Here is a 24,731-nt window from a genome sequence, read left to right as displayed (position 1 = left end):
TCAGGAGGTGTTTCCGAGTGTGACGGTGGAGCTGAGAGGAGCATGAGGCAATCTGCTTGGTGGTTTGGTTTTCAAATGCTGTATTTTTTTAAAAACTTCGGATTTCCATCAGGAGAATTTTTATATTTCTTACCTTCCTCGGCCAACTCTGCCTCTTGCCATTTTTTTCCCTGGAGGGGCCAGCCGGGCTCCTCCACCACTGCAGCTCTGCGCCTGCCTGAGCGGCGCGGAGAAAGCCAAGGCGCTTCCCCGGGCACCTTTCTGTGAAGGGAAATCACTGGCTTGAAGCAGGGATCTGGAGGTATACAGCTGTACAGTGCATCACGTGGCAGGAGGACAGCCCGTGGGCATGGGGATAGAGCACTTGCATTATTAAAGCACTACTTAATTTATCAACCAGTTTGACTTCAGGTTGGGGCGCGCCGCCTTTTCCCTCCACTGATCTCTCTGGAGTTCAGCATGCAGAAAACTGGTGGACACTGATGGAGCGAGAAGACAGGTCAGCACACAGATGCAAGCTGCTTTGTTTTTCTCAGTTTCTATGAGACCTGAATGTTTTATAGTGTTTTGGGTTTTTTTTGTTTGTTTGTTTTTTTATGTAACTTTTTTTTTTTTTTTTTTTTGTAATGTCAGTATTGAAGAAAAATAAAAAATATTTTGAAAAATATAACTCATTGGTACGTGTTGTGGTGGGAGGTGCTCACCCCTGGTACAGGGGAAGGGCCTCGGGCTCCTGCTGGTCCCATCTCTCCCGTTGGAGTGATGCTGGGACCCAGCTCTTCTCAGAGGAACCCCAGTGCTCGGTGAGGAGAGCAGCACAGGATGCAGCCGGGGAAATTCCCTCTGGTGCCAGGAAATCCGCTTGTCCATCGGTGCAGTCAACCCACCAAGGAAGTCCATTCTTTGAGACCTCCCACCCTGGATAGGGCAAGGACCACAGCGAGCTGCTTTGGGAGGAGCTTGAAACGAGGCTTTTCATCAATCCTTCCCTCCCGTTCCCCTCCAGGACTGCGTGTAACCCCGCAGCTTGGTCCTGAGGACAGCAGCAGCCGTGGTCCACCCCTGGTGGCTTCGGAGCAAGCTGGGTCAGGAATTCGATGGGAAGAGGGACTGGAGCCGCAGTGAGCACGGCCACCGTCTGCCCTCTGCTGGCAGCAGGAATCTGTAGGCCCATAGGCTGCGGGGTGATGCCAAACCAGCCTGCAAATCAGCGCCTTGGCCATTGGGGGCCTCCCCGCCCCACACCTCGTGCCCGGTGGAGCCGAGCTTTACGGCTGGGGCGCGCTGAACATGGCTTTAGGGCCACGCCAGGGAGCTCTGGCCATGGCAACATGGGAAAAGCCCAGCCAAGCTCCCAGACTCTGTCCACCTGGGGGCTACTCCAGCCCCAGCCACTGCTCCAGAAGTTCCCAGGGGTGCCAGCCCTTCCACTGGATTTAATCAGTATTTGTAATTAGGAGAGGAGGCAGGGAAATGAGATCCAAGAAACTGGGACACACAGCACCCCCTGCCTCCTGCCCCAGGCTGCAGGGTGCACAGCAGTGCCGATGCTGGATTTGCCAGCAATACTGCCCAAGCTCAGCAGTGCATGGTGGCATCCCCAAAGCACCTGTGAAGAAGAAATCTGCTCAGTGCCAGAGCTGGGTAAGGCTTTTAATAAGTCCAGAAGAGCTCCTAAAGAAATAGCCTTTTACCCTTCCCTGGATTGCAGACAGCACACTTTCCCAAGCAGCAGCACATCCCCACGAGCTGGCAGCGCTGTCCTGACGGCACTGAACGCGGGTGGTGCAAGGACAGCCAGGCACTGTGCTGGAATGGGTCTCTGAACTAGGTCAGACCACCTGAGCAGGCGCTGCCCAGCCTCCCAGGGGCTCCCCCAGCCTCCTCCTGCAGCCAGCAGCAGGTCGTTGTGCTATTTAAGCAGTGTTCTCAGTTTTGGTGCGTTTTTCCCCAGCCCCCCTTTTCTCCTGGATAGCCCCATCACTCTGCCACACTGGGATTCCCCTCACTCCTCATTTCCTTCCCTTTAAGTCCAGGTGATCTGACGGAGTTCTTCTAAATGTGGCAGCCTTTGGGGCCAAAACGCCCTGGAGTCTCCCCAGCAACCCTGTGGGCACCTTTACTGTTCATTCCAGCACAGTCTCTACTTACTCATCTCTGCAAAAATCCCATTCCTGCTAGCCCTGAGTAGCTGAGAGCACACAGCTCTTCTGTGAATCTGACAGCCAAAACGCCAAGCACTCTTCAGTTGAGAGCTGGATCACATACAGCCTGGTGCACTGCTCTTTTTGGGTGAGTGCAACAGGTAATCCCATTTGTAACATCCCACACACTGCTAAATGCAGCCCAAAGCTGGACAATGCAGATGGCTGGTGAAAGATACCTACCTACCATTTGGTGGCCAAAGCTGCACATTCAAGTTAGGTAAGGAGAATCAAATTAGCCGAAGGAAATTGCTGTGACAGTTCAACCTAAGAGCATGCATCTCTCTACCCTGTGCTGATTTCAGATCTGCAAAGACAAGGCACAGCCGTGGGCTCCAGCCACAGATGAGCAAGGGTGCACGCAGACAGAGCAGGAACCAGCTGCCAAGCCCAGGGAGGGCTTCTCTCATGTGAAATAAGCACAGCAGAAGCACATTTTTCAGTTAATAGAAAATAAAGCAAGGATCAGGATGTGAAAGGGAAAAAAAAAAAAAGCACAAGAAGTGGATCAAAATCTGACTACTGAGACTACATGGAATCACAACAAAAAGCAGGCTCACAGCAAAGAACCAAACCTTTCATCAGAAGCCCAAAGGGACACAGGGATTGCTTCCACAAAGGTGGAAGTCTCCTTGCAGAGTCTTACACAAAACTGCTGCTACAGCATCAGAGGAAGCTCCCATTCCCTAACCACATTTGGGTTATCCTGCATCATAAGCTCAGGAACAGCCCAGGAACCCTTCTGCGACCATCTTCAAGCAGGGCTGATGAGAAGAGGATTCCTCAGGGAGTCCTTTGCTGCACAAGAGCCAAAGCAGCAAGAGACCCAACAGCTCACAGCCAGCACTGGAGAAGCAACACCAGATACCTGCCATTTAACTCAGTGCTTATTTCCAAGTTGGGGCACAGGAGAGAGACTGCCCAACCACTTTCTTCCATTAGCATCAAAGAGCAACTACACACACTCCAGGAAAACGCACAAATATTGGCTGTGCTACACAAGAGAGGCAGCTGAGAAGCGTTCAAGATTGCAAGTGAGACATGGGATTTACAAGGCAGTATTGCCAGTGCTGTGGCAGTACTGCATAAAGGAATTGCCAGAGCCTAGAGGCTAGAGTTTTGTGGGATTTTATTCTTTTTTTTAATTATTATTTTTGTAGTTTTTTTTTTTTTTTTTTTTTTTTTTTTAATACAGGCTAGCGTTGTACCCTTTGCTAAAGCTGCTGATTCTGCCACATAAACTAGAACAGAAATTTCTCAGAAATTAAGTAGGATCCCCTCCTTGTTAATTCACTGTCTGCCTCCCAACTGAACATCGGTCTGGATTTGTGTTTGCAGAAAACATCCCCTGTACAAAGTCTGACGTGCACCTACACTGTTCTCACTGAGGAATGAAGAAGCCGAGAGTCCATTAACATTGGATTTTCCCTGTACAACGTGGCCTGATTTGGAGTTTGGTCCACTGAGGACAGCGAGTTAACCATAGAGATCATCATCGTTGTCTTCACTGTACACATTGCCCCCGCTGCCACCTCCTGTGCCTTGGCTCGGCCCAGCGCCTCCCTGGTTACCTGATGGGAACCTGCACACAGCAGCGAGGAAGAGAAGAGATGCAGTTCAGAAGCCTCCCCACAGATCAGCACAATTCCCTCCCTCCACATCAACACCCTGATGCCAAGAAGGAAAAGGTCAAGAAATGCGGTGAAGTCTTATGGCAGGTCATAAAAAGGCTTACAGCGCTGCCAGATGTTGCTTGTATTAAAGGAAAAAGGGCTGATGGGCTTCAGGAGCACTAACAGAGCAGCTGCAACTGGCCTGCAGTGCAGTTTGTACCCACCACGTGCTCAGCTGGCTGTAAACACTGGGGAGAATGGGAAAAAGCAGTGGAAGAGGGATTGTTATCAGAGTACATCAAAACTGCCCTCGGCGCTCTGTTCCCGGGGCTAACCACCTCGCTCTGCCCTCCCCGCCTCCCTCCGTTACCTGAAGCTGCCAAAGCCGCGGCTCTGCTGTAGAGTCTGTGCAAACATCTCATATTTCCTGATATCATTATCACTGACAGAGCGGCGAGCAAAGCGCATGGCCTCCTCAAAATGATCCCTGCGTATCTCAGGAACTGGGTCATCCTCCTCCACTTCCTGCAGCAGGACGGAGAGCTGAGATGAGCCACGTGCAGCTCAGCACCTGCCCACACCTCCCTCTGGGTCAGGATGCATCAATACCCACTGAGACAGGGGCTAGAGGGGGATGCTGCAGCAGACTGACTCACAGCTGCTGCAGGGGCCTGCTGAGCAATGCCAGTGATGAGGCACCATAGGAGGCCCTCGCCCTCCCACAAGAGAACAAAGTGCTCCAGCTCAGCACTCTGTGCCAAGAGCCTACAGCCTACTCGTCCTCATCTGAGGATTACTGAGAAAAACTCATCATCCCTCACCCACAGGCAGTGGGCTGCCTATCTCATAAGTAGGGAAAGCTCAGAGTGCCCCACTCACCATGGCAGAAGGGTTGGTCTGCCTCTCACGTTCTCGCCTGATCTCACTCTCAATGGACTCTCGGATGGCCAGTTTGCAGGCACGCTGGCAAATTTCTGTCAGGTCAGCCCCCGAAAAGCCATTGGTCATCTTAGCTAGGAAATCCAGGTCAACATCCTAGCAAAACAAACAAACAAATGAAAAAACACAGCCCACAAGGAAAGCATTTACACCTTGTACTCTCAAAGGACAAAGAGGTGCCTTAAGGCACTGCCTTAACTTTGGCCAGTATGAAGAAGATAAGCAGTTAAGGCTCATGTTCCTGGTAAAAGTATGCTACACGCTAGGGCAGGCCACGCTTCCCCCCACATCCAGCAAGAACCTGCCACATGGCTACAAACGTCACCCCACTGCTCACTTTCAAGAAGGGGCAGGCTGACTTGACATTTCAGCTATAATTTGCTCAGATCTTAGCATTTGATATCAGTGGACCAGTTTCAGTCTGGAAATGGAGATGGGGCAGAGAGAGATAAAGAGGAACAACCTTCTCCCTTCAACTGGCACAGTGGCACCAGAACCTCCTCCTAACAGCACTTAAAAAGTTAAGCGTGGCCTAAAGAAGTTTGTTCACTCGCTTTGCATCTGCTTTTCTCTGATAAATGCTATCGATTTCATTACTGCCTGCTCCCCAGGAAAGGGATATAATTCTTGTCTATGAAAGAGTTCAGCAATTAACTGCAATGGCTCCTCTTCAATTTCCATTTCCCACCCCCGTTTTCTACATTTACTTTTTCAGAGTACAAGAATCCTTTCCATCTTGCCATAACAGGCATTTCCCATTCCTGCACCGTGGGCAGAACTGTACTATGTGATAAAGACCTGGTACATTACACACTGCTATCTAGCTGCACTGATACTTAGTTTTAGATCTCGAGCCTATCCTTACCTCTTCACTTCCATCCTTCAGGGATGGAAGGTTTCCCAGCTCTGCACAGTATGTAGCAGGCACCAACCCTCTCTCTGCCCCCAGCTCATGGGGAGTATGTGGAGCACAGAGCAAAATCAAACCAGATACACATAGCACCTACCTTAGCAACTGGTGATTTCCTCAGGTTGGCCTTAAGAATAGCAACCCGGGACTTCTCGTCAGGCAGGGGGATGTAGATGAGTTGATCCAGGCGGCCAGGGCGCAAGATAGCTGGGTCAATGATGTCTGGCCTGTTGGTAGCACCGATGATGAAGACGTTCTTCTTGGTGGACATTCCATCCATCTCTGTCAGGATCTGGTTGATGACACGATCTGCAGCACCACCACCATCTCCAATATTCCCACCTCGAGCCTTTGCAATGGAGTCCAGCTCATCAAAGAAGAGCACACAAGGGGCTGCTTGGCGGGCCTGCAAAGCAAAACAAATGATTAAATACCATCAAGCAAGGAGCACACTGGTTTCATACTAATATCCTCCCCCTAGAATCAAAGCAGTTCAGAAGAGCATCAGAGCACTGTCACCTCCTGGAGAGCTTGAAGGAGCTGCTTTAGAGCTGTCTCCTGCAAACAAACCCTCCATAAACTCTACTAGTAACAAAATAATTTACCCAAAGCAGGGATCACTGTGAACCAGACAGACAGAAGGTGTCAGCTCTGATGGCTAGAGGGTAACTGCCTGTGCAAGAACTCTCCATTCAAGATCTGGGATATCACTTTGTTATTTAAGCACTGGGGTATTTAGATGCCGTGTGGAAGGGGGAGATCTAGTCACTGCCTTCAGTACCAAACATGAAGTCAGAGAGAAAAGGGAGCCACATGCTTCTTCAAGGTGTGCAGCGAGAACAGGTGCAAACTGCCGCAAAGAAAGTTTCAATTAGAAATAAGGAAAAAAATCCTTCGCAACAAGAGAGTTCAAACACTAGCACACAGGGCTACAGATGTCAAGGATTCTCCATGTTTGGCATGTGTCCAGAACTAATATACATGAGGTCCTATCATATGCAAACCAAATTTCCAAGTTGTCTCTGTGCTCTGGACAAACACTCGGAGCAGATGGTATCTGAGGCTCTTTTCCAACTGACAATTTTTTCCTCTCATTCTTCCTTCGACTTTGCTCTTTCAGCAGCTTCCCTGACCTTGTAAGAAGACTCCCACGGTAAACAAGACATGTACCTTCTGGCACAGGAGGTGACACTATCTACAGGGATCTGGGTAGTAGAAGTCAAACTCCTTTCTATGTCCTCCATACTGAGGAACAAGAACCTGTAGGACGCTTTGAACATCTGTAGTGGATATTACATGATGAGGTTTCAAAATAAGTTACTAGATATGTGGGGGATGTTTATGTCACCCTAATGCTGGCCTCACTGCTAAGGCACTGGGACATTTGTCATCTGTAATAACAGATACCGACTGTAGAAGGACAAATCCATTTATGTATCTAGCTTCTCAAAGAGAATTAAATCCCCAGCAACAGGAAAGCAGCCCCTGCTCACATTGCTAGTTGGAGAAACACAAAATACACAAACAATAACCAGGCCAGTTAAGACAGTGCAGTCCCAGCACAGTGGAGACAGTATGTGGGACATCTACGCGCAAATACAGAACAGGGAGCAGAATAAACACCTACCTTGTCAAAGATCTCGCGCACATTGGCTTCTGACTCTCCAAACCACATGGTGAGCAATTCCGGCCCCTTGATGGAAATGAAGTTTGCCTGGCATTCATTGGCAATGGCTTTGGCCAGAAGTGTTTTACCACAACCAGGTGGCCCATAGAACAGAACGCCTTTTGATGGAGTCATGCCAAATTTGAGGAACTTGTCTGGGTGCTCCACAGGATACTAAATTAGAACAATAACACAACAACCTTAAGACGGACCGCAAAAGGCCTGTGCTTTGTTCCTACCAAAAAGAAACCCCAAAGAAGCAAAACAAACAAACAAACAACAACAAAAAACAATTAAAAAAAACACCCTGAGATTTCTCGTGAGTTAAATGCAGGATTCTGTCTGCTCAGGGCCACTGGAGTTTTTTAAATGGGGACTGGTTTGAAAAGCACCACAGCTAAACTGCAAAGTTGCCCTGAACAGTCCGTTTACTCTTAAGGACTCAACACTACAATGTGGGCAGTTTTCCAGCACGCTTAAACATAGCTTTGCTCTGCCCTGCAGAAGCGAAAGGGAACAAACAGCTCATCATCCAACCTAGTCAGCTCTGTCCTCCAGAGATAGGCAAGGTGTCTAATGTGAGCACTTATCCTTAGCAACAAGGTCAGATCTAGGCAATGACTGAACACCAGAAAATTAGACTAAAAATTAATGGGTTTTTGTTGTTGTTTGGTTTGTTTTTAACACTCAGACAAGGTGTCTCTGCAGTGCTAACTGAAAGCAGGAATGTATCAAAACCCAGCCATACTGATGCAGACACAAGCAGCTTCCACAGAGCATTTGTGACTTTTTGTGTCCCTTCATAGCATACTTCACTATTACTTCTTACCTGTCCCTATGCTAGCAGTGACAAAAAGCTCTTTGAAGGCTCAGTGCAAAGAATTTTCATTCACCTTCTGGCATATAAAGCCACTAATAAAACATGATAAAACTCTCAGCAGTGGTCTCCACTTAAGCAGAACTATTGCTGTTTCTGCACATAGCACAAGATTCGCTAAAGATGTCACTGCAGACTCAACCAAAGAAAGTCTGACAGGAAAGCTGCTTCCCAAAACCTTCCTCTCCCTCCGCTCGCTAACACAGAATATTAGGGTATTTTCAGTCCACTACAAGCAATTACTCTAAAAATCTCAGCATTTCACAGCCCAAAACAGAATACTGAGATTCTTTTTATGCTGACTGGGCAAAAATCTGTTGGAAATCCTCACCTGTACAAGCTCCTGGAGTTCTCTCTTTACATCTTCTAGACCACCAATATCTTCCCAGGTAACCTGTGGCACCTCCACCACAGTCTCCCGAAGAGCAGAAGGGTTGCTCTGGCTCAGAGCCCACTGTTAATAGAAGAAACAGCAGTACAGAACTGTATCATGTCATGATAAAACGTCTCAGATAATGTACCTAGAAGAAAAAGGGGCAGTTTTGCATTACCCTGAAGTCATCCATGGTCACAGCCAGCGAGTTCATAACTTCAGCATCAATGGTTTCATCTTCCAGGTCTATGAGATCCATCTTTTTTCTGATGGCCTGAAGAGCAGCTTCTGAGCAAAGAGCAGCCAAGTCAGCACCAACATGTCCATGGGTCTCATTTGCCACCTGAAAGCAAAGCACTGACTATGACTCACAGGGATACAAGCAAGCATTCACAAGGAAAGGCATGCTCTGGTCACTCATTCAGAGGTGCAGTGAAACTATGAAATACAGGAATGTCAGTGCTCCACTGTGGTTTTCAGGAACAGTACTATCACATATTTAACAGGCAGAGACACTATTCTGTGCCCAGTCTGAGATCAAAGTTATAATTGGAATTCAGAAGGTATGCAGAAAGACAATCACAAAGGCTGGAGCTCTTCACTCAGGATAGAGATTGCAGGAAAAAAAAATGAGTGTCCCAAATCACCACAACATTCATATCCCTAAGAGCTGTTTTAAACTTACTTCATTTTTGAAGAGAATGCCACAACAAACACAAGAGGATAGTGGCAGTCCACGTGCAGATTCTACTGACACATGACTGCTTCACTCTGCAGTGCCATTTTTAATGAGCAAGAGAGGATTTTGGTCACTGATAAACTAATTAGAAGAAAGCTCAGAGTCACACATCCACCAGTTTAAAGATGTGCTAAACGAGCAACTAACATTTGCTGGTCAAAGCCATAACAGCTCTTCCACTATGTAACACCGCACAACAAACATTCACCTTTTCCAACATCATGCTGCTCACCTGTTCCAGATCCACATCATCAGCCAGTTTCATATTTTTCGTGTGGATCTGCAGGATCTCCAGGCGACCAGTTGCATCTGGGATACCAATATCTACCTCTCTGTCAAAACGACCTGAGGAATACAAAACATTAGTTATGCTACTGATTCTACAAACCAAAGCAGCTGCAGTGACTGTTTTCTTCTGACTGAGCAACCTGACAAGCCATAATTTCAGAAAATGCCAGAGCTTTGAGTTTCTCTACAGCATCTTTCAGCATAGAGTCAGATCAGAGAAGGAGAGGCCTTAGCAGGGTAAGGAAAGTCTATGTTAACTAGAGTTCAGGATTTCAAAAAACAGATTGCTACTGGTTTAGTAACTTTTTTCTGCATCATTTGCAGAAAAAGATGCTTCTCCAAGATATTGCAAGACATCTTTGTTTACTCCTATCTCTGTGTCCTGAGCATAAGAACTTGAGAGAACAATTTACCTTTTCTGAACTTTTTAGTACTCATCATAGCAATACTCAAGCAGTGAAATGCCAAAACCTAACATGGGGAGGCAGAAAGCCTACATATTACTGAAATACTAACTGAAATACATATGTCTATCATTAGCCTCCAGTAATGTCTCTGCAGACTGAAGATGCCTTTTTGTCCTGTAAACTAGACTGGCTTGCTATTACAGTCTTCACTGCTCGTATACCAGACATTCAATCATATCGCAGAGTTTTGGAAACCCAGATCTCGGAAACTACCCGACTCCTCATCAATAAAAATTAAGAGAAGCCAGAAAATTGTTCTGCAGCCTGAGGCATGAACATCTTCTCAAGAAGCCATTTACTCCTTCAAGCTAGGCTCAACTAAGAAAGGCTACTACTAGATTTCAAATATTCTGTTATTTCCATAAGACTAGAAAATTATACCAAAGCCCAGAATCCCAGAAGTTAACCTCAAACAAGCAGTCCGAGACAAATCACAATCAACAAACACAGAAAAGGTTTAATATTAAATTTCAGTTTTTTCAAGGCGCCTGAAGCATAGCCTTGCTAGTATCTGACAGACAAAACAAGATAAACCAGTTACCAAATCGCCTGAGTGCTGGGTCAATGCTGTTTGGTCTGTTAGTAGCTGCCATAACAATCACGTGTGCTCGCTGTTTCAGCCCGTCCATAAGAGTCAACAGCTGGGACACTATGCGACGCTCCACCTCTCCATGCGTCTGTGGGGATGGAGAGCAATGATCAGACTTAAAACTCCTCAGCACAGCACAGGTATTAGTGCTGCACCACAGCAGACAGAAACTAGAACCACCAGCTGCTTAGAAACATTGTGCCTGACACACAGTTTCTCTCAGGTGCAACTGCTGCCTTGCCCTATACTCAGAGCACGGAGATTCATGCCAGTTGCTACCAAAAAGGGTGTACAGATGCATCTTAAGCTCCCAAAGGCTATTTTTACCTTCTCTCTTTTCGGAGCAATGGCATCCAGTTCATCAATGAAAATGATGGCAGGTGCATTCTTTTCAGCTTCTTCAAAGGCTTTCCTCAGGTTGCTCTCAGACTCACCGGCCAGCTTGCTCATGATCTCAGGACCTGAAAAATAGCAGCACTGTGGCACCCAGAAGAGAAGCAGCTAGCTCCAAGGCATGCAGCTGAATTTTTTCAGTACAACATTCACATGGGAGTATCTATATTTCAAGCCAAAGCAAACACTATCAACCAAATTCACTAAATTTGCAGCTGAAAAGGCAAGAACAGCATGCGGAATTACTTTCTATCGTTACTCTGGTGTCTTCAGTTTACTCTAACAGAATGCAGTACTTGACTACAGTGAGCTACCTTTAGCTGCCTCTTTTCTTACCCTATTTCACACTTGGTGAGCTTCTCTGTAATGTGCCACCACACACTTAATGCCAGTCCTAGCTTGCGAGAAAAGCAATCAAATTATATGGTGATGAATTACCAGAGTAGGGAAGGAAAAAGCTGTAAGATACCGAAACTGTCTTCAGCTTGTTTTACACAGGTCAGCATTTACCTCTGTACAAGTTTATAAATAAGCTCCAAAACAAAACAAACAAGTATGAACAAAAAAACCGCATACACAACCAATAAAAAAGACCAAACCCACAAGCAAACAGCCAAAAAAGCTCCCCATGCAACCTCCCCCCAGAGTATTAATTCATAAAAATACCAACACATCAATTCCAGAAAGGACAGCAATCCCCTGAGACTTCCTACAATTGCTAAACTCTAACACTTAATGTAATTTGTTTAGGTTTTTTCCATCATGATGATGGGAGTGATCACGAAGACAAAGCATGCTTCTTCAGAAGGATCCAAGGAAAAGAAACCTGACCCTCAGGAGTGTAAAGCTGCTAGCTGAGTGAAGTGCTCTAGCTGCAGAGCCACTGGTGCAGGCAGGTACTGTTTCACTTCAGGTAACTTGTCAGTTCACACCAGCTCTGTCTACTGCCTGCTACTTCAGTTTTGGGATGAGCAGACAGCGCATCACTAATCCTGACAACAAATGCCATTTTTGCAATGCAACAGAAGCACAAGTCTGTGAAGACCAGCTTATTATCAGCTCATACACTTAGGAAGTATAAGACAAGGGCAATGTGTGCGTAGAGACGTCCATTTACTTCTGACATCTTCAAATAAAAAGCAAGTTAATTCACTACCACAGGTCACTCCCATGACATCTTTAAGTAAAAAGCACATACTGCTGCACTCTGCTATGCTTTCACCTTCGTGGGTCTCATTAAAATCATAGGAGAGAGGAAAAGCAGCAGTTCTCAAGTACAAACATTCAGTTATTGTAGCACTGATTGTAAAATGGGAGAGAAGAGTACTGAGGAAAATTCAGAATTTTGTCTTCAGAGTGGACATAAACTAGTACCTATCTATCTCAACTGCTGTTAAGTGATAATGATCAGCATGAGGTTCTGCTATTTGTAGCTAAGTTCCAAGGTGCACATTACAGCTTTCAGGAAAAGTTCCTCCCAATTAAAGAAAAGTGAAACAAAACAGGTCTTGTACTTTATCTGAAGGGAAGATAAATGCAATGCAGAGTAGTTTCTCTTCTGAATAAAATATGCTGGCAAAAAAAAAAAAGTGTTTACACCCATATACATGGAATAATCTCACTGCTTCACTCCTAGCTGTGCCCCTACAACATAAATGAACACTCAAACAGACTGTAAGTTCCTGCAACACAAAGCTGCCTTTCAACCACTACACTTAAGTACGGTGCCACTACAGATTCTTCTGCACAAATGGCCTCTAAGCAACTCTAGGGGGGCACCTGAAAGAGGTAAGCAAGGACAGACATCAAGGACACAGTGTGCCTACATAAGCCTTATTTAAACCATTCATTACCATTAGCTGGATGAATGATTACACAGCAGATCTTGGTCCAAAGCAAACCCAAAACTTACCATTAATCAGGAAGAAGAAAGCCCCAGTTTCATTGGCCACTGCTCGGGCAATCAGTGTTTTGCCAGTGCCAGGTGGACCATATAGCAGGATTCCCCGTGGAGGCTAGGAAAAGAGAAAAGGGATTTAGGTGGTAAACTAGTATCAGAATGCCTAAGAATCTTCACAGTGAAATTCCAAGCACTTGATAAAGTCAGTCTGAAATGATGATGCAACCTCATGCAACAGCTGCTACGCTACCATCAACACCCTGACTACTTTGCATGACACACAAACAAAAACCTCGCCAGTAACCAACAGTGCTTATTCAAAACATTGCTCTGTTTTGCAAGTGCCACTGCTTCAATCTGTAAAACACGTAAGGAAATTCTCCCCTAATACCAGCATTAAAAAGGAAGACACACAACACACAAGTTATTCCTCTTACTTATTCCTCTCCAGTACACCCTAAGCCTCCTACACAATGAGCCATCAGTGAAAGCAAGACCACTCACCCACCTGATGCACACAGGTGCTTACCTTCACCCCTATGGCCTTGAAGAGAGCAGGATGTCGGAGGGGAAGTTCCACCATCTCCTTGATCTGAGCCAGCTGCTTCCGGCAGCCACCAATGTCATCATAGCCCACCTCATTCAATGACTCTTCTTCATCCTACCAGGAAGGAAACGTATCAAACACTTGAGAGAAAACAATAGTTCGACAATCCCTCCCCAGATCCAGGAGTCTGGGCTTTTGCTCAGTGTCATTTCTTTGTCGTTTTGAGAATCTCATTTCCAAGTCTTTCTCACGTCTCTCACATTTGTTTCTTAGCTCTGACTACCCAAACATTCAATGGCAATTGCCTGCCACAGGAGGTATCCCAGAGAACCCCCATAGAGACAGGGTCCATACCCCCACAGGGGGTTCTCAGCAGAACCCACCCTGTTGGACAACACCCTGAAGCTAAAAAACTGAAATGTCCTTGGCTCTGTACAGTGTTTTTCAGTAACAACTAACATCAGTATGTTATCAACATTGTTTTCATCTTAAAGCTAAAATGTAGCACCATACCAGACACAATGAAGACAATCAACTCAGTCCCAGTTGAAACAAGGACACTGTAACATTAGGCCACTCAAAAATCATAAATAAACATCAGGTGGAATCTTACAGGGGCTCAAACGCTCACCAAGCCTGTAACACTATTTCAATATCAGACTGTCCCTGACAAGTGCTGAAGATCTCCAGGGATGGAGATTCCTGATCTCTCTAGGCTCTGCTCTAGGCTTCATGGAAATCTTTTTCCTCTTATCTGCCAGGAACTTCTCTTGACTCAGCTTGTGCTACTGCCTCTAGTCCTGTCCCTGGGCACAGCTCTCAGTAAAGTCAGGTTGCCTACACCTTTCAACCTTGCCAGTAGGCCTGCTGCTTCACCTTTCCTACTCTAGGCCGCATAGGCCCACTCTCCCAGCCCCATCTCATTTATTTTGACCTCCCGCTCATCATTATTTTGGTAACCTTGGCTGAACCTGCTCCTGTCTGCCTCTGTCGTGTCCTAATGAGCCCAAGGAGGACTCATTCAGTGCCCAACAACTGTTAGACAGAGAGGGAACCAGAAAACAGCACTCAATCTGATTTGCAGCTAGTTAAAAGGCAGTCGTGGCAAATTACTCCTATTCCTGAGATTTCCTATTCTATGAAAGTAAGGTGGCTTACTCCTGATGGACCAGCCACTTAGGCTGCCTTAAACTTTGGATGTCCCAGGTTAGATATCTCAAGAGCTTGAAATAAAGGAACTCCGGAATTAAATGATGCATTTAATGTCCATAAATTCCACTTAGTGCCCAGCACTAGATATTTGGAAGCAGATGCAAAACCAGCTGCTACCAAATTATGGCCTAGGCATTAGTGTAATCTCAGTATCTGAGGAAGGACAGTGGAAGCACATTTCTCCAACCACTGCCAGCGGCAGCTCATCCCCTGGAAACAGAGCTTCCAGCATTGCATTCAACACACAAAATGCCATTCCCAGAGCTGAAAGCACTGTCACAGAAAGAGATTTTACAGGGCAGACTGGAGTCAGTACAAGAACTGTGTGCAGGATCCCGCTCACCTCTCGTTTGATGGGCTCTCCCTCGCAGTGGATCACGGTGTCTGGAGCCACTATGCAGTAGGGGCTTGGATCTGTCTCCACCACTTTGAACTCCACCGCACGCATCCCTCCACGCACCAAGAAAATGTCACCTGTGAAAACCCACAATTCAGTACCCTGTTGCAACTGACATCTGCAAATGTCCATCCCTGTACTACCCAGCAGCCTCAGAGGACAAGGAAATAGGCTATATATGCATATGCCACTGGCATTTTTCATACTGCTCTGTATTTCAGACTCAAGAACTGCAAATACTGTGACTGTCAGGACATCATTCAGATCTGCAGCAGTTTAATTTTCTCAAATTTCATGCAGAAACAAACAGAAAACAACAGAAAGGAATGCTCCAACTAAATACCAAACAATCAAACATAATTATCATATTTATTGTTCATTCAGTTTCAATTTAGCTTTTTTAGGACTCTTTTTGTTTACCAGAAAAGAAAAAGCCCTTCAGATTCTGTTTAGAAAAAAAAAAATAAATAAACAGGCTAATAATAGGGTTCAAAAGAAAGATGTTCATGTTTTTCTCTGTTGCCTTTAGAAACTAGCTATCAATTTACAAATGAGCTGCCTGCTTGCAGTGTATAGCCCAAGGGACAGTAGACAGCACAACTGCAAGTGAAAATTCGTGAGACGGGAAAAACCAAAGGCAGACCGAAATGGTGTGCCAGCCTGAGCAACCAAAGGTTTTCAAGAAATACACAGAGCAACATGAGACTCGATCCCAAAAAGGTTGTTTCTTTACACAGCTCCCCAACTGCCCCACTTTGACTCCCAGTGCCTTATGTCTGAGAGCAGCAACTGCAAGCCGTTTCACTAGAGAAATTCACTCCAGCCACCATCTGTACATTGCTTTTGCCACTACTGCTCCAACCAGGTGACTTCCTGGAGTGGCCATTCCAGCCCACACAAGGACATGCAAAGATAAGCCCTGAATGTCCTATTACAGCCTACTGGCTCAAAGAATGAATTCTATCCAGAAGCAATGAGGGAAGGGACAACAATCTCTAACATAATAAAAAACTTTGAATTTATCTCAGGAAGTTGTTACTAGTTGCAACAACTGCTTGTTTCTAGAAGCAGAATAATATGTTATTAAATACAACTCCTGACTGAATTGGGCCACAGAAACTGGAAAACTTTATTCAACTTGCACTTGATGTACTTGATAACACTGTATTAGGACGTACTCGTTCCAGCAGATGTGCTACTGGTATTGCTCTAAAACTGCAATTGGTTTTCTAAGCACTCTCTCAGTCATTAACTGATTTTGAAGAAGTGAATTTAATGAAAGTGTCTCCTGGTATATCCAACTAATTGCTTAATACAGAAGCAAAGACCCAATCCTCTCAAATTGTAGCAACTTAGTTTAAGATTTTCTCCCAAGTTCTACCCAATCTTTTTTTATTTTTTTTTTATTTTTTTTTTAAACATACTCAAACTCTGGGTAGCAAAAAAGATGAATATCAGTATCAGTAAAATCTCACTCTAAAGATGCCAGTCTGATGCCTTGCAAAGATCTGTCCATAGAAATCACCTTTACTCAGTCTCAGGACTACAGCACATAACCAGGACATCAATAACAAGTGCTGTTACCTTTCCTGATTGGTCTGTATGCTTCCAGGAAGTATGGTTTGAGATAGACCTCAAAGAGATTCCCTGTGATTCCTTCTACTGTGTCATCGATCGGCAGCACGTGGATACGTTTGCCATACTTCACATCTGGGCAGGGCTGGATGCTGCAACAGAAGAAAACATCAGTTGGCCACATCACCCTGGACTTACACACAGGTCTGAAAAAGGCAGTGGTATTTCTTCTCAGGTTGGTACAACTCCTGGGAAGGACTATCCAAATCCTTGCTGAGACTTCCCACCTTCCTAAGAACATTTAAATGCTGAGGAACAAAACACCCTAGAGAGCTCGTCTACACATCACACCTTCCTTCATTCCATCCAACCCTGCTGGGAGTTTCATACTTTCTTCCTGCTCTTCCACCAGGATGTCCTTCACTAACCCAAAATTCACAAATTACTAGAGCAGAAAAATGACCTGCAGGAGTTACAAGCTATTTTTTGTTTCAATAAGGAACTAGCTACAGCTGAACCAACTGGGAAAATGGAGATGCGGGTACCTTTTCTCTTTCATCTCTCTCTTGTAAATTACCACAAGGAATCAGAGCCTCCTGATACACTGCAAAGGTTCTCAAAGTACCAGTCAGTGGTAATCAGCTTGCAGCCAGGTATCCATCCATATGACATCCCACTTTTCAGAAACTGAAGCTTAGGTGGAAGTCCTAAGGCCCCTTCTCCCATTTTAAATAAACACTGCAACTATCATTTTATAGTGTAGGTGTGCAGGCCAAAAGCCCGCTGCAGTGACAGCTGCAGCTGAAAAGTAGAAAGCTCAAACTGGCTTTGCCTGCTTAACAAAAGCCTACATAGAATTGCAACTGACTGCAACATTTTTCATGCACTACTTTGTTACACACTCTTCACAGATACTTTCAACATAGGCTTTACAAAGACGATACAGCAAAAGAGTAGAGGAAAAACCAGACTGCCCCAGAAGGAAAATAGTTTATGGATCACAAGCAGGAAGCGTTTAGCACATGAATCTGGATTTGGATAGAGGCTAATCTGCAGAAAGCAATACAATAAGTAATTAAATATCAGCAATAAAAACTTACAGGGCAACAAATGTGGAAGTTTTCTGACTGCTGCAACAACACTATTAACTGATTTATAGGGTTGAGAACTACCACAGACACAGTCCCATCAGAAAAGCTGAATTGTTACACTAGGAAAGACTTTGAAAGTAACCCCCTATCTAAAATGAGCATTCACCTTTACTTGAAACAAACCGTGTCAGAGGACTATCCTGCTCCACACAGGGTACTGTTTAAAATTTGAATTTTCTAGTATTAGAGAGATAGGTGATATAGCTTCACCTCTCTCCTCAACAAAGTTTGTATGAAACAGTTTGCATGTAAAAGTTATGCCAGTTAACACCCTGAAAGTACAGTGCCAGGCTCCAGTTTTCCCAGAAATGTAGGAGATTGCAAATTAGGAAGATTCTCAATCGTGGAACCGTCAGCCTTCCCATATTTAAGCCTGCATATAACACTTCTGTGCTTCCAAAGTGCACACCTGGCATTCCCTAGCTCCTATAAGCCAAGATGTACTTGACACAATGTTATCTCAGAACCCTCTCCAAGTGTTGCACAACAAAATTATTCCTGCAACACTTTTAAATAATTCCTAGGTATAAAGTTACTTTCAGAACAAAACCTGAAATTTAGACATTCTGAATATAAACATATTCTGAGGTCTTTTAATCTTCACTGCTTCATGCTTTTTGTATCCATCCCCAGCACATTTGAACACTTGTATGTCACAAGGCAGCTGGGTTCTTAAGCTAGATACTGTGAGATAGGTTACAATATTGTTTGATGCCTTCCATTGTTATTTGTATAGACATAAAAAAAACCCTAGAATTTGCAAGTTCATCTGACAAAGTAAACTTGGGATCATTGAACTACCCAATTTAACTACAGGAGCTACGTTTCTGAAAGAGCTAATAGACATTAAGAATCTTTACCATCAATTTTCAGTATTAATCTGAGTGTGTACACAGTCAGAAACACCTGCAAAAGTGAAGTGAGATCCCTGATGGAAGCCATACACTTGGAAACAGTTCAGAGGTCTCTTCTAAAAGATATAAAAATAATTCCTGCAAACTTTGTCTCTAAATTCAGAGCCAGTACACAAATTACGTAGGCAACTAAGGCACACGCACGTGTTAGCAAGCCAGTCCCCACCTGATCACATCACCCAGGCGCACTCTCAGGTTGTTGCGAACAACCCTATTCATGCGAATCTTCTCATCGGAGCAGGTATCATCTGACAGAACAATGCAGACTGCTTCTCTCCTCTTCTTTCCTTTTAGGAGAACAGTGTCTCCTCTGAACAGCTGCAATTCATCCATTTTTGCCTGTTAACAGTAAGAACATTAGAACAAGCCTTTGATAAGACAAGAATTCAAGCATTTGAACGCAAGTCACTTGACCTTGGTGAATTATGGAAGTGACGTACTGAAGCCACAAAGACACTGGATCTCACTGCACAGATCAAGAGCTAATCCTGAAACCAGACTGAGGGCGTAAACTCAACTGAATCTTAAAAGTTCATGATGAAAATCCATTTTTATTATGCTAGAGTGCTAGAAAACAAGACAGTCCATCTCCCTCACTTGTAACAGCTGCAGTTTCCAATACAAACATTCAGATTCAGGCTGCAGAGTTAAATTTCAAGTTAATACACAGCAGCTGTTTATGTTTTATCTACATTAGTTTTTTTGTTAATAGATGACCCACCTGGGACAGTGATACAACACTGTTGTCTTCATTGATGGCTTCATCAACAATTAACCGATTGGGCCTGTTCTTCTGCTTCAGAATAGCAGTCGATAAGTCATCTGCTTTAGAACTGGTGAAGAAAACAGAAGGACTGAGTTTAAGTGATAACACTCCTCCCTTTGCAGACACCCCCCTGCTTTGGTTTCCATTTTCTACACATCACCGTATCTTTTAGAATCTATACATGTTTGTAAAATAAAGGAGAATGTTATTCCCAAGCACCAGTTTCAGGTGTTCAACGACAACATTTCCTGTGAGTAAACATTAAGTCAGTCCCAAATGGAAATGGCTATAAAGTTATCTATGAAAAGAAGCGGTCACTGAGATGTTGCTGACAGTGTTTTCCCTAAAAGAATTACTCACTCATCTGCAATCACATGTAACCACTGCCACTGAAACAAAAGTTTAAGTCCATCTGGTGTCCGATCCCAGATAAATGGAGGAATTAAAAAACAATGCCACAGCTACCCTGACAGGAAGAGCTGGTAGGAGTTCTGCCTGTCAAGGTCTATTAGTTAAAGCTAGCAAGCCAGTGAAATTATCAAGAGCTCATTAAAAACTGTTGTTTTTTTGGTTTTTTTTTTAAGAATCCTTCTGTAATATCTTCACAGAAGTCTCTGAAGCTCTAGCACACTACACCACAAGAAATACGACAGAAAATGGTTTGCTTGACTTTGTCAAGGCAAATAGAAATAGTAAGGAAATGAAAGAAAGGCAGATTAATACACTTTCTTAAAAAAAAAAAAAAAAAAAAAAAAAAAAAAAAGCACGATTTGGAGCCAACTGATTCCTGAGGAGCTCCTGGACTTGTACTTCAGCCAGACAAAAAAGCAATATGGTTGTAACTTCCCCCAACAGACATCTGACTACTTTTCTCTAAGTTGTTCAGATGTGCCAACATTTAAGGTCACAGAAAATAATGCAGAGTTCAGCTTGATTCTGACAACAATAATAAAAATGCTTTTCTCTGTCTTGAGCAAGCAGCAAAGAGCAGGCAGCTCTTTGTGGACAACCGTGTTGGCTCCATTTAGCTCTTGAGGGACAAAATAACCGGAAGTCAAACCTCGAGTGGAAGCAGAATAACAAGCACTACTCAGTACGAATGCAGCATGCTGCAGGATTAACTGCGCTTAACAGGGTCACTGCATCTTGAGAAGCATATCAGAAAGGTCTGTCATACCTCGTCTACAGCGTGACGTCACCCCCACACACTCAAGACGGAAGTTTTTCCAAGACAAACTTTGTGGAGCCACCTCTTTTCCCTGACACTTAGAGAGGGACAACAAGCAGCAGCCAGGGAGCGCAGTCAGTGGCTTTCTAAAAGGTCTTCAAGCTTTGCATAAATCCCAGTAGCAGAGGAAACATGTTGCAAATGACAGGGAAGTGAACAAAATAAGGAGTTGTAAAACATGTTTTTCCAGGACTGTGAGCACTGGGCAAGTCAATTCTTTCCCTTTCTTCATTCATGTGCAACGTGTAAGAAATTAATATATCCCCCTTTCAATCGTGTGAAATGCTCCAGACCCACTCTCTAAACCCAGTGAGATACAAGAAAAGCTGCTGTATACAAGCAGGAAGAAGCCCACAGCTGCCATCTTCAAGGGAAAATGCGGTCTCGGCAACGTCCTAAATAGGCTGGGACTTACACAGAAACAAAACAACCCTAACTGAGAAAACTGGGACCAATATGCCACCAGGCCAGTAGTCAAAACAGCAAACAAATAAAGTACTTTGTTTAGCATAAGCACCTGGGCAAAGGAAATTATTTCAGTAGGTGCACTGCAAATCTCAAACTAGGGGACACCAGACAGCAACAATACCTCTATTTAGTCTGTTCAAGTTTGAATGCAAATCATACTCCTCCATACATCAGACCGGATCCAAAGGCCTTTTGATAAGAAACCATTGCCAGACTTTGGCTGCATAAATTGTCATTGAAACTGAGTAACTATCTCTTGGGATGCAGAGATTATTATGCAGCCTGAAATACATGCCAGGACACAAGATAAAATGGAAGAGAAATTGGGCAGCAAGTAAAAAGTTTCTGACCAAAGCTTTCAATAAACCAAAAGCTGCATAAAAGCTGAGGAGAAAAAGCGCAAACACTTTGCAGTACACAGCAGTGAACAGCACAGCAAGAGGTACATTTAGCTCTGCTGAATGCGAGGAGAAAGTTTTGGTACCAAAGAACTGAATCTGCAGTTTCCTAGGTAAGAAGCAAGCGCTGAATCAATGCTATCATTACATTACGGCACCTAGAGCAATTGAAGAAACTTGGAAGCATTAGAAAAAAAATCTAGAGGAATCAGCATACACATATCTAAATGTCTGGGGTCTAAATATAGTAGTTATAGTTATCCAACCTAATTGTTGTGCAAAAAAAGAAAAATAAAGGTTTTAGGAAATTACACGACAGTCACACAGGAAAGCGCCAGCTCTGACAGACAAGTGTTGCCCTGTCTTTCAGTTACAACTCAGAATATCACCATCACTATTTGTTTTTGTTCTACCTCTCCTGGGGGCTTCTCAAGCATTAACTGGAAAGACAGAACAAAACATGCCCCTCAGAAGGAGAGCCCAAACTGAAATACTAAACCTACGACATGCATTGTGATCCTCTTCTGCCAGCCCTCCTGTGTGTGATGGTGAACTCCAGTGAAGTGCCAAGACAGACACCTGGCCTGAGTAACTTTTAATGCTCCTCTATGAGTTTTCTGCCAGAGAGAAACTGCAACATCTTCAGATCACCTCCCCCACTCATCCCTATTGTCAACTCCCTCACTCATTTTCCCTCTCACTCCTTTCTTAGAGGTAGAGGGGGGCTTCTAAAATATTTCCACGCTTCTAACATTTTTCTGTGCGTCAGAGCACCTTTGTTCAGCAGACAGTAACACCCAAAGGCTGCAAATTATGGCAGACAACATGAAGCAAGCAGAAAATAATCACTCATCAGCCATTCTCCTGAAAAAAAAAAAAAAAAAAAAAAAAAAAACACTAAAGAAAACAACTAAAATCACAAGAAATCCTGATGAACTAGGGAACTAATACATTCCTGTAAGTCCGTGGCAAATACATAGTGAAAGGTCACTGACTCAAGATGACTCCAATTTCAGCAATGAAAGTGAAAACAATCATGCCTTCTGGAGCCTGCTGGGCTTTTTTATTAACGTCCTTCTGAGACAAACCTGTCAGTAGCTTCTTACCATCCTGAGCCCAAACATCCACGATACAAATGGAGCTGCTTTCCCCAGGTAGATATTAAAAGCCTATAAAACATTTTATCCATTAAAGCAAATGAATGGCATTTCAGATGACTGCAGCCACTTACTGGAACAGCACAGGACGACCAAGCAGTGAGTTCAAAGGCACGCTGAAGATGAGCCAGACAGGTACACAACAAAAATGTCTCAAGAAACCACACTCTGTTAGCTCGTGCAGTGCTAAAATTCAACAAGATGGTTGCCAACAGCACTGAATTAAAAACTGTGGCTAAAAGGCAACTGTTCCCTACTTGAGTAACTTTCTATGCGGTGAGAAAACTTCGCAAAAGGAAAATATGTCTTTTTCACTCAGCTAAAAAATAGTTCTATTAAACCATCACCTTCATCACAAGCTCTACCACAGATGCTGAATTCTTGGCACACCTTCAAGGAACTGATTTAGCAGGACCAGGTTTAAATTTCAGGAGTTGCAAAAGAAAATCAGAACACAAACAACAGACACTAAAGTGACCGAAAGTGCCTCTGGCAATGCCACGGAGTATTTCCGGATTCAGGGAATCAGTTCGGGCGCCGTCTTTACTCATTTCAAGAGCCAACCCAGCGGTGTGAGCACGTGGGATGGAAGCTGCGGGACTGTTATTGCCCAGCTCATTTTTGAGAAGCGTGAAAGACGATCCTCAGCCCAGAACCGAGAGCGGCGCGAGGCAAAGGCACGGGAGATGAAAATAGAGCGGACCGCCTCAGCTGCCGCGGGGTCGGCCCGGCACAGCACAACACGCCCGTCTCTCCCCACGCCGAGTTACTTGCCAGGCCGCGGCCACGGCCCGGGGGCGGCTCGGAGCTCGCGGGAAGGAGAGCGGGCCGCGACTCTGCCCCTCTCGCCGGCCGCTCCACCGCTTCCTCCGGGTCCCGCGAGACAAAGCGCCGCCCGGTCGCGACCCAGCGCGGGCGGGACAGCGGGGTGCGGCGAGAAGGCCCAGCCTCACCTCGCCGTGACTCGTCGCTTCCCGGGCACGGTCGGCGGGAGGGGGCGGTGAGGGCCCCCTGCGGGCACGCGCCCGGCCGGGAGCGCGAAGAGCGGCCCACCCTCCTCCCCCGGCCCCGCCTCCGCCCGCTCGGGCCTGCATGACACAGCGGGATCGGGAGCCGGAGCCGGGCCCTCGCCGCGTTCCGAACGGCTCGGCCCGGCCCGGCAGCGCCGCGCTGTGCGGCGCCGAGGCGAGGGACGGGCAAGAAGGCCGTGCCAGGCCCAATGCCTGAGCGCCGGGCCTAGGCCACGGCCTGCCGGCAGGAGTTCACACTTACTCGGATCCCGAGGCCATGGCGCTGAGGGGAAAGGGGCGAGGGGAAGCGCGCGACGCTCAGAGCGGGCGGCGACGGCGGCTCCTCAGAGCGGGCGGCGGCGGCGGACGCGGGTCTCGGGGCGGGCTCGCGGAGGACGCGGGTCGGGGCGCTTCGCGCTGACTGAAGCTCAGAGCCGACTCATCGGAAGGGGGAGCTCCGCCCCGCCCCGCGCCTCCTCACCTGCCTAGCAACAGCGTGCGCTGGCCAATCGGAAATTCCGCCCCGCGCGGAGCTCGGCCAATCAGAAAGCGGATAGAAAGGGGAGGGGGGAAGAAAAAAAAGAAAGAGCGCCCTCTGTCCTTCGCCCCGCCCCTTTCCTTTTCACCTCCCAATCGTCACTAGCCAAGCGCCACAATGGTCAGCCAATCGCAGCGCTCCTCTGCTGTGGCCGCTCTACCAGACAACGCGGGCCGGGCAGCCAATAGCAAAAATCCGCCAATAGGAAAATCCAGGCGGGAGCTCCCTCCCCGACAGCGACCCGCCTCGCTTCACGGTTGGCTAGCACCTGAGCGGAGAGACACGGAGTATGAGCGCTGCAGCCAATCAGAAGGGCGGGAGCTGGTGACTGACAGCTTGGCGAGCGTCACTGGTGCGATGACCGCGCACGGGCTCTGCCGGGCGCTCCGTGCGTGGGCGAGAGCGTGAGGAT

The 24,731-nt window shown here is 45.8% G+C and overlaps 1 protein-coding gene across 1 annotated transcript; it reads right to left on the bottom strand.

Moving 5' to 3' along the window:
* Positions 1-3,365: 3,365 nt before the first annotated feature.
* Positions 3,366-19,093, bottom strand: VCP (valosin containing protein). Its single transcript, XM_079548761.1, has 15 exons — positions 18,921-19,093; positions 16,699-16,841; positions 15,061-15,191; positions 13,488-13,619; positions 12,971-13,073; positions 10,993-11,126; positions 10,618-10,753; positions 9,554-9,666; positions 8,761-8,925; positions 8,541-8,663; positions 7,294-7,506; positions 5,764-6,072; positions 4,697-4,852; positions 4,188-4,342; positions 3,366-3,786 (listed from the first exon to the last, which is right to left on the bottom strand). Exons 1-15 carry the CDS (start codon positions 19,085-19,087, stop codon positions 3,681-3,683), a joined length of 2,286 nt encoding a protein of 761 aa, XP_079404887.1. The 5' UTR covers positions 19,088-19,093; the 3' UTR covers positions 3,366-3,680.
* Positions 19,094-24,731: the final 5,638 nt, after the last annotated feature.

The sequence above is a fragment of the Tetrao urogallus genome (genome assembly GCF_951394365.1).
Source record: "Tetrao urogallus genome assembly, chromosome: Z".
Classification (NCBI taxonomy): Eukaryota; Metazoa; Chordata; class Aves; order Galliformes; family Phasianidae; genus Tetrao; species Tetrao urogallus.
Note: the sequence above shows the minus strand (reverse complement) of the source record. Positions and strands in the feature narration are given on the sequence as shown.